The sequence below is a fragment of the Limulus polyphemus genome, unplaced genomic scaffold (genome assembly GCF_000517525.1).
Source record: "Limulus polyphemus unplaced genomic scaffold, Limulus_polyphemus-2.1.2 Scaffold2475, whole genome shotgun sequence".
Taxonomy (NCBI): domain Eukaryota; kingdom Metazoa; phylum Arthropoda; class Merostomata; order Xiphosura; family Limulidae; genus Limulus; species Limulus polyphemus.
The window spans coordinates 155,207-165,693 of record NW_013668085.1 but is presented as its reverse complement, the minus strand read 5'-3'; the positions used below and the strand labels follow the sequence as shown (position 1 = coordinate 165,693).

The 10,487-nt window shown below is 34.8% G+C and overlaps 1 protein-coding gene across 1 annotated transcript in view; it reads left to right on the top strand.

Moving 5' to 3' along the window:
• Positions 1–8,417: 8,417 nt before the first annotated feature.
• The window catches only part of LOC106467066 (chitin biosynthesis protein CHS5-like), a 50,125-nt gene continuing 48,055 nt past the window's right edge, over positions 8,418–10,487 (top strand). Inside the window, exon 1 of the mRNA XM_013927380.1 lies at positions 8,418–8,491. Within this exon, the coding sequence (XP_013782834.1) occupies positions 8,418–8,491 (74 nt within the window). The remainder of the gene's footprint in view (positions 8,492–10,487) is intronic.

Genomic DNA, 10,487 nt, shown 5'->3' with positions numbered 1-10,487 from the left:
GCCCAAAAGTTGGCGGTGGGTGATGATGACTAGTTGCCTTCCCTCTTGTCTTACACTGCTAAATTAGGGACGGCTAGCGCAGATAGCCCTCGTGTAGCTTTGCGCGAAAAACAAAGACAAAGACAAAGTCAAGGAAATAATTAGTAATTTTATTTAGTTTCAACTTTGAGGTATGGTTACGATAAAGAATCATCCAGTGAGATTACAGGTTTGTATTTATCCAATAGAATGACTTATATCACACTTTTTTAATGATTTAGTTGTTATTTTACTACTGCTATCTTGGCTCAGAAATTCGTTAGTAATGTATATAGCTAATAGTTATTACGTTATACTGTTGCTTTGATGAACAAAGCTAGACGTTTTGGTAATTTTTATTTTACAGCTGATTTTGTTTACAAAGTTTTTCTTATTTCATTGTTCTTCTAGTTAACAATGTTTACCGTATTATAAATTTGAATAATTCTTATTTTATTATTGCTTTGTTAAAAAGGTTCTTTATGATATACTGTTACACCTCCAGTCGTTAGTTAATTTTCCGTAAATTCGTTCCGACGAAACTTTAGCGACACAAGTCCTTTCTTAAATAAAACTGGTTTATTCTTTCCAAATATAACTTTACCGATACACTTAATTTCAACAGCCGCTCTATAACAAACGCTAGAACGTCTCACGTGCTCGTGCTCGTGCTCGACAATACTAAATTACACACTCTCTGACTGCAGTTCAATTACTCATTACCTACACACATTGTCCCGTCACGTTGTGACCAACTTATATATACCAGACTACCCCCAATCTAGTAATCTCCCGACAATTCACGAAGGTTCGAGAAAGAAGTGGCGTGATACTAATCACGTGACCTCGCTGACGCAACAATACGTTTGATAATTATTGTTGCTTTTCTTAACCAAGTTAATAATATTTATTTAACTGTTCAAAGTTATCCAGCTAACGTGGATAGTTTATCTATTGTAACAATTATATATGGCACGTTATTCTATCATTAACTAAAATGTTACGTATATTAATGCTTTTATTTCCTCTTGTGGTGCTTACTTTCGTATACAAGTACTTAACCTTAACCCTATCTCTGTATACGAGCATGCGTACTGGCCTATCACTGGTACGTACAAACAGCGATTAATCAGTCATCGTGGCATAAATATATCCTTACATTTACACATATATGTACATATATACGGTAATATAAATTTATCTTTTGATATGATAATCTATAACTCATTTTCTGGAACAGCGGTAAAACTATTGACCTAAAACCATCAAATCTGAGGTTCAGTTGTTTATTCGTGATCGAACCGTTTGTTTAAATATACGTGAATTTGATCCATTGTTGTTGTTATCTTCATCATTGTTTCATTCATTTGTCTTAAGGCCGAAACATAACATCCAGTAAAAATAGATACCATAAAAATTAAATATAAGAGGGATATACAAAACAAGGGAATTTTGTCAATATACTGATTAATAAAGAAATAATATTACCTGGTTGTGCATACGGTGACAGAGGAAATCAAAATTAATTAATTATAAATTTAGCAAATAAATAACTATTTTATAAATATAGTAAAAAAATAAATTGATCACGAACCATTTAAAACATTTAATATAAACAGAAATAATAATTCCATGTATTTATTTCTTACGCGTAATGATGAATAAATTACAGGCATATCTCGCTCTAATTGTGTTTCTAAAATCTTTGAAAAAGTAGCGAAAAGAAGGTTCATGAGATTTCAAGTGAAACAGATATTAATATGAATTTAGAAAAGGGTTAAACACTGAAGAGGGGCTTTTAAACTTCACACAAAATATTTGTGGGTTTTCAAGTGATGATAAAGAAACACTGGGTGTATTTTTAGACTTAAATAACACAGATTATAAGATTTAAAATATATTTTGTAATGTGAGTATAATAACGTTTTGTGTTTTAAAGGGCTCTTGTACTTGGGTCTATTATTTTTATAATACACATAAATAATGTATGTGATCTAAATTTAAATTGTATTACTGTGTTTGCTGATGACGTCGTGTTGTCATTTAGCTCTGATAATTAGTAAACAGGAAATAAATGTTAAAATTAAAAATGATTCGCAAACAGTACGAAATTCTCTTGTTTTTTTGAAGTAAGTTATTTAATACTAGCTGGAGTTCCCGTCCCCTGTTATGTAAATTCATGATTAATGAAAGGTTATCTTAGAACATGAGACTTTGCTTCCCTTATATGTAATTGTAAAAAACGCAAAAACACAAAATTTGAAACCGCAAATCTATATGTATCTCCCCATCGACCCAACAAACCTTCGTGCCAAATTTGGTAAAGATCCATCAACGGGGGCGAAGTAGTGACAAAAAACGCCCATAAAAACCACAAAACACAAAACTGAAAGTTGGTATGTACCTCCGTATGAACCTAATGAACCTCCATACCAATTTTGGTGAAGATCCATCCACACCCTGCGATGTAGTTACATGGACATACAACAGACATAAGTATTATATTTATATAGATAACGTACAACAGACATTAGTATTATATTTATATAGATATTATCAAAACAAAATATATATATACTTGTTCAATTAAAAATAATATGATTATACATGAAAATAATTTTAAAGTTTATATTCGTAATAATGGACGATAATAGTTGTAATAATGGACGATAATACTTGTATTAATGGACGATAATAGTTATACTAATGGACGATAATAGTTGTACTAATGGATGATAATAGTTGTAGTAATGGACGATGATACTTGTAATAATGGACGATAATAGTTGACTAATAGACGATAATAGTTGTAATAATGGACGATAATAGTTGTACTAATAGACGATAATAGTTGTACTAATGGACGATAATAGTTGTATTAATGGACGATAATAGTTGTAGTAGTGGACGATAATAGTTGTAATAATGGACAATAATATTTATAATGATGGACGATAATAGTTGTAATAATGGACGAATATAGTTGTAATAATGGACGATAATAGTTGTACATGTTTGGAAATTGAACGAGTGGATGTTATAAAATACTTAGGCTTACAAAAGTATAAAAAATTAAACTGAAAACACCACGTTAAGGACTTGACAACACACCAAGGTTTGTGTATATTATAATATATTATTTATAACTTGTTCATCGTCCAGTTGTTAAGAATTCGTTATTAATAATCTTGTGTGGAATTTGAACATGGGGTTTGTTTGGAATTTCGATATTGGTTTTGTTTGTTTGGAATTTCAATATGGGGTTTATTTGATTGGAATTTCGATATGGGTTTTGTTTGATTGGAATTTCGATATGGGTTTTGTTTGATAGAATTTCGATATGGATTTTGTTTGTTTGGAATCTCAATATGGGGTTTGTTTGTTTGGATTTTCAAAATGGGGAGAAACTTGTTCATCTACACTAAAACCAATTATTTCATTACAAAATAACATTATAAAAATGTAATTCCATAAAGTATAAAATATAGAACATTTTTGTTTGTTAAGAATAAAAGTTATTACCTATAAATAGAAATTATGTATATCTTAATAGAATACTGGAATTAAATTATGTATATCTTAATAGAATACTGGAATTAAATTATGTATATTTCAATAGAATACTGGAATTAAATTATGTATATTTTAATAGAATACTGGAATTAAATTATATATATTTCAATAGAATACTGGAATTAAATTATGTATATTTCAATAGAATACTGGAATTAAATTATGTATATTTAATAGAATACTGGAATTAAATTATATATATTTCAATAGAATACTGGAATTAAATTATGTATATCTTAATAGAATACTGGAATTAAATTATGTTATAATGTGACGGTCAATCCCAATATTCGTTGATAAAAGAGTAGCCCAAGAGGTGACGGTGGGTGGTGTTAATTAGCTGCCTTTCCTCTAATCTGTCAATGCTAAGTTACGGACAGCTAGTGCAGATATTCCTGTGTAGCTTTGCGCGAAATTCAAATCAAACCAAACTTTGACTTTATTACCAAAAACCTGACGTTGTACTCAACAACCACAGAACATGTAACAAACTGTCTGAAGTCTTGATATTGGAGACACATTCGTGGGTTTTCTTCAATCTTCTACAGGGGACTGGTCTACTCATGTGTGGCTTTTGTGACACTCAAATCACGATACTCTATAATTTACTTTTGTGTGTTGCTACGGTCACCAGCGTAAACACCAATTTAGATATGTTTTGTCTCGTTGCTAACCTTTGACGTTGGGCAGTGTCACTGGCGACGGTGGCACTGTTCAGACTGACCATGTTTTAACTCTTTTACTTGCTATTGAACTATTTAGTTCTATTTAATTTTGTATTCTTATTTGCTAGTTTGTGAAACACTAAAAGTAAAATTTTGTATTTATTTTTTACATTTTTGCCATATTTCACATTGACTTTTTACCTTTTTTAACGTCCAATAAAACTAGATAACCCCGTTTATTTGCTCCAATAAACAACAACAATCCTCTTCAGTTTCACGTTGTTTCAGAACGTGTTGAAACCAGTTTCTCCAATTATCGGGAATTCTGACAGTTTGTTCCATTCTAAATCTGTCGCCTAGGCAACGTTGTTGTTGTTGTTATTTTTTTGTTTTTTTTTTGAATTTCGCGCAAAGCTACACGAGAGCTATCTGTGCTAGCCGTCCCTACTTTAGCAGTGTAAGACAAGAGGGAAGGCAGCTAGTGATCACCACCCACCGCCAACTCTTGGGCTACTCTTTTACCAACGAATAGTGGGATTGACCGTCACATTATAACGCCCCCACGGCTGAAAGGGCGAGCATGTTTGGTGTGACGGGGATTCGAACCCGCGACCCGCAGATTGCGAGTCGAGCGCCCTAACCACCTGACCATACCGGGCCGTTGTTATTTTAGCGTATAAAACTCCACAATTGGCTATCTGAACTCTGTCCCCCCCTAAGGAATCTAATCCCAGATTTTAGAGTAGTAAGTCCGTAAGCCTACCGCTGACCAACTCGGGAACACGTATGTAAATAACCTCGTTTTAGAATATTAAAAAAGCGGGTTTTTTAATTCCTTTTTCACAAATTAGATCAATCATTTGACATAATATAACTGTCCTTATCTTTTTTAATTACTTTTTCTAAAATAGGCTAATGTCTACCTCTTGAAGTCAATCAGTTTCATGTCTTTAACTCTGTACTTAACGTTAAGTCGTTGCAGGTTACTTAAATAATAATAACTAGCCAGAAAAGATCTAAAAGATTTTCTGAAAAGAACTTCCGTCAATTTCCGACGTTCATTTGGTACATTTCACTGATCACTGTCTTTCCACGAGAGTATATCTTAACTAATTTCCACTTATTCCAAATCTCTCTTAAATCATCGTCTCTCTATAAAAATGAGTCTCTTTTTTTTTTCTATTATTCCGCTTACTTGACATTTTTATTAATTGTAGTTCTAATTTAACCGGGATCCTTACGTGACTAGCGTCTATTGTACAAGCTGTATTACAACACTGAGACGTGAGTTTAGTCAACGTGACTAGTTTTATATCGTCTATTGTACAAGCTGTATTACAACACTGAGACGTGAGTTTAGTCAACGTGACTAGTTTTATAGCGTCTATGATACAAGCTGTATTACAACACTGGAACGTGAATTCTGTCTTTTTCAAAGTTCGGTAAGTTTAAAATTTTGTTTCCGAATTTCGCGCAAAGCTACACAAGGGCTATCTACGCAAAGTCGTCCTAATTTTGAACTGATAGTTTACAGGGAAGTCAACAGAATCCCCCTCCAACTCTTTGGCTACTCTTGTCTAATTAAATAGTAGGATTTGTGCATGCTCTCATGGGCCACCTAAGCGCGGAGCGAGATTTTTTTTTTTTGGCCAATAACGGGCCGCAAAGTATGAAATCTCAGATCCACAGTCCAAAACACACACCATTGGTCAATGCACAGTCCTAATGATTTATTGGCTTTAAAACTCTAATTTGTCAGGTATAAAATACTCGTTAAGTATTTTGTTTTATTTAACATATTTGGCATTACCGTCTCCCCCCCCCCCCCTGTGGCTCAGCGGTTAGTCTGCAGGTTTACGATGTTAAAAAACAAATTTCGAAACCTGTGGTGGTCAGATAGCCATCGTGTAACCTTCCGCTTAACAACAAATAAATCAAACCATAACCACTTGACAGACTTCAATCAAGTAAGTCAGTTCGTTGGTAAAAGAGTAGCCCAAGAGTTGACGGTGGGTGGTGATGACTAGCTGCCTTCCCTCGAGTCTTATACTGCTAAATTAGGGACGGCTAGCGCAGATAGCCCTCGTGTAACTTTGGGCGAACTCCATAACAAACAAACAATGGTTTCGAAACTCTAATTAGTTTCCAGTAATATTAATACCGATAGGTGGAGAGAGTCAATAGTGTCATTTTTTTTATTATTTATTTCTGTAAACTCCCAGTGGAGCATAGGGCCGTAACAACATCTCGCCAACGGAAGGTGTTGTTGCAGTTACTTGTAGCATGTTGTTTTTTACGGGGTGGAGTTGCTAGCCCCGCGCCCAACCCTCCCCCTTTCTCATCCTGGATTTGGGACCAGGCAAAGGCGGAGGTTGGCATGTTTGGTGTGACGGGGATTCGAACCCGCGACCCTCAGATTACGAGTCGAGCGCCATAACCACCTGGCCATGCCGGACCTCAATAGTAATGAAATTCTAGTCTCGAGACTCACTGCCAAGCTTGAAATTTCTTACACTAAAAGCGTTTCTTGCTTCACAAAGTTTTTTACTAGTTACCTTAGAATGGTATTTTTGTTATCTCAGTATTTTTCTTCACTTCATTTCTATAATGACGTTTTCACAAGCACAAAGCCAGTATCTTTAAAGAAACACGACAGCGTTTTCTCCTACCTAAGTCGTAAATCAGCCTTGGTTGGAGAAATGACGTCGTTACGTTATATTTCTTCCCACTGTGAATGACGCGTTATATGAAAAAAAAAAAAACTTTGGCTTATATTTGAAATCGAGATTTTACACAAGAATTCCATGCGTGTTCCTTCCAAACGTTCAGTTAATACTGAAGTAATCATATTGATCAACTTGTCATTTATCGCAACAAAATTTGTTGTATTATCTGTTTAGAGTCATGCCGGGCGTGGCCCGTTGGGTTAGCATGCCCGAATTGTACGTGGATCCGATGATTCACGGCTCGCAGCCTGTTGTTTTCAAAACGGTAGTTAGGGGTCGTGGATGCCCTATAAAAATGACGGTCAAATCCCTCTATTCGGTTAGAGGAAAGTGGCCAAAGACTTGGTGGTGGGTGCCGATAACTAGCTTAGCCTATCAGTTCAAAATAGATACGGCTATGCACAGATGGCCCATGTATAGCGTTTCAAAAGATCGTAGAAGTTGTTGTTATGGAAACTCTTTATGAGAGATGGCATAGCCGCCTATAATTTTGAACTCGTATACATGAGAAAAGTAACTGGTCAACAATAAACACCGCCGATTCTTGAGCTACTCTCTTTTTCTGATCAGGACTATAGTTATATGTAGTTTGGCGCTTAACAACAAAGAAAAGCTAAACAGCTTGTCATTTTTCGCCAAATAACCATAGTTACTCTACAAATTGTTGGCACCAAAGTCTGGAAGCTTCAAACTAATAATGACTGGCAGCGAGGTTTAATCTTCTTTACATGAAAGTTTCGATATTAACACCCTTATTGTAAGCTCATTACAAACTTTATAAATCATAAACTGTAATCTGTAATTAGATTTGCTCTTACTGGGCCAATAAGATGGTTCCTGAGATATTTCATCCAATAGAGTTTTACGTAACTTTAGGTGCAAGGGTTTTGTCTAACACCTCAAATTTCGTTACTTTTCTGCTTTCATCAAGAACTTAACATCCAGAAAAGGAAGTTCCTGATATATTCGAATCATAGGTTTTGGTTTTATTTGGTGTTCAAGCACAGTCGATCTTCTTTTATCAAAGGCTAGGACTAATTAGAAACGTGGCACAAGAATAGAATATTGGCTCATTTCTCTGCTGCTACTGTCGCTTGAAACGATACTTCGACAGGTTTATAAACACGAAAACAATACTTGTTACACAATAACTGAATTGGTGTCAGTGAGCTCCCATTTTCAAAAAGTTTACTTGAACTTTTGAGTTGTTGTTTATTTGGGGGGGGGGGTACAGGGTCGCTAAAGCCAAATTTTGCATCGGACTTTATATTCCTGGCCTTCTCGGAATCCCGGGAATGCCATGTTTGAAATTGCGTAAATTCCTCAACTCATAAACTAGCCGGACCCAATGTGTCACAAGGGCAGAGGGCGTCGTAAAGGGAATTGTTTTCGGATACGTACACCCTAGGGGCACCTATAGAGGAAACTGATGATAATGGAGGAGCTTGATCGGTATATTGGGGCCTCTCTGAATCACGAGGAGCCTCTGAACCTCTCAGCAGAGCGCAGGTATTTTATGTTAGATGAGAGAAAGCAACTCTCGGGTTACTCTTGTCTGATCGAATCACCGAAAGGAAGATTTCAATATCAATTTTATGGCCCCCAAAGTGCGGAGCGTGATTTTTGTGACAACAGTATTCGAATCATGAGGTTTCGGGTTCACTAGGCCACGACCGACCATTACCTTAATTCAAATATTATACATGTGTATAATAAACCAACTGAAATCAGATCATGAAGTAAGCATAAATACTTAAAAATAATCACCATACCATACATAGGCTAACAATAAATACGCGTCAGCGAAACAATAAGAAGAAAATGGATGAATCCAAAGTAAATAGTGTTGAAAGTAACTCGTATACAATTACTCTCGTGGACGGAGAGCTTTAGGAAACATCTGATTAACGAGGCTTTCAGTTTCCAATGTACAAACGGAAATCGAAGCAAGTCAGGAATCAGTTCTATCCCCCCTCCCCGCCGTCAGGATTTCTAGATCGTTCTATATGAAAGACGTTTCTGACAGTAATTTACTGCCATCTACCATGATTATCCTGTATAGTTGCCTTTGCTTTTTAGCCTAACAATGTTCGGTTTTGAAATTCTCTGAACTGGGCAGAAATATTTGGCTCGTACGTCTTTCTTTATCAGAAAAGTCTGAATTTTCTTTCAAAACATATTACAGCTAATTAAAGCCAAAGGTTTCATGCTTTTTATCTAAAGAAATCACATATAACTTTGGCAATAAAATTAGAAAAAAAACACTCTTTAATCCTCAGATGATAATAATAAATAGCATCAAACAATTTTTGTAGTACTAGCCCTGGTGAAGGTGCAACGGCGAAACGTTGACAGAAATAAAAATAGTTTTTATTATTATTTTGTGAAGAGTAAAAGTCGTTTTTCTTTTCTTACTTTATTTACTAAATTCCCTCAGTACTGCCCCCCCCCAGTGGCACAGCGGTATGTCTGCGGACTTAGAACGCTATAATCCGGGTTTCGATACCCGTGGTGGGCAGAGCACAGATCGCCCATTGTGTAGCTTTGTGCTTAATTATAAATAAACAATAAACAAACAAACCTTCAGTACTAATTCTTAAAAATTACATATAGTATATTGTCAAAAAATGTATTTAAATTTCAGTCCTCTAGATGGGGCTTTTGTCTCATGGTATATATATATATATATGTTGTCCTATATCGTCTGATTGAGGTAGATCGATAGAATACTTGTAACTAGCAGAAGACAGAATTATACCTGTGCAATCTTTATTACGTGATATTTAGACCATGTTACAGATCATTTTAATGGATATAGAAATTATAATATGAATAAAACCTTCACGGAAATTACTTATTTACATTTGGTAGTGCACCATCAATATTTTCTTACACCAGTCACTAAAACTCAAAATCAGCGATGACCAGTATGCGAGTTTCAACCACTCCAAACATGCCTTTTATCCCCCCCCCCAACTAGCACAGCGGTATGTCTGCGGACTTCCAACGCTAGAATTCGGGTTTCGTGGTGGGCAGAGCCCAGATAGCCTATTGTGTAGCTTCGTACTTAATTACAAACAAACAAACTTTTTACACGATTAACGAATATCAGCATATATCTCTTACATTTTCTACAAGATTAACGGATATTCTTAAGCTTGTTTTAATTTCTTTACAAGATTAACGGATATTCTTAAGCTTGTTTTAATTTCTTTACAAGATTAACGAATATTCTCAAGCTTGTTTTAATTTCTTTACAAGATTAACGAATATTCTTAAGCTTGTTTTAATTTCTTTACAAGATTAACGGATATTCTCAAACTTGTTTTAATTTCTTTGCAAGATTAACGGATATTTTTAAGCTTGTTTTAATTTCTTTACAAGATTAACGGATATTCTTAAGCTTGTTTTAATTTATTTACAAGATCAACGGATATTCTTAAGCTTGTTTTAATGTTTTTACAAGGATTAACGGGTATTCTTAAGCTTGTTTTAATTTATTTAC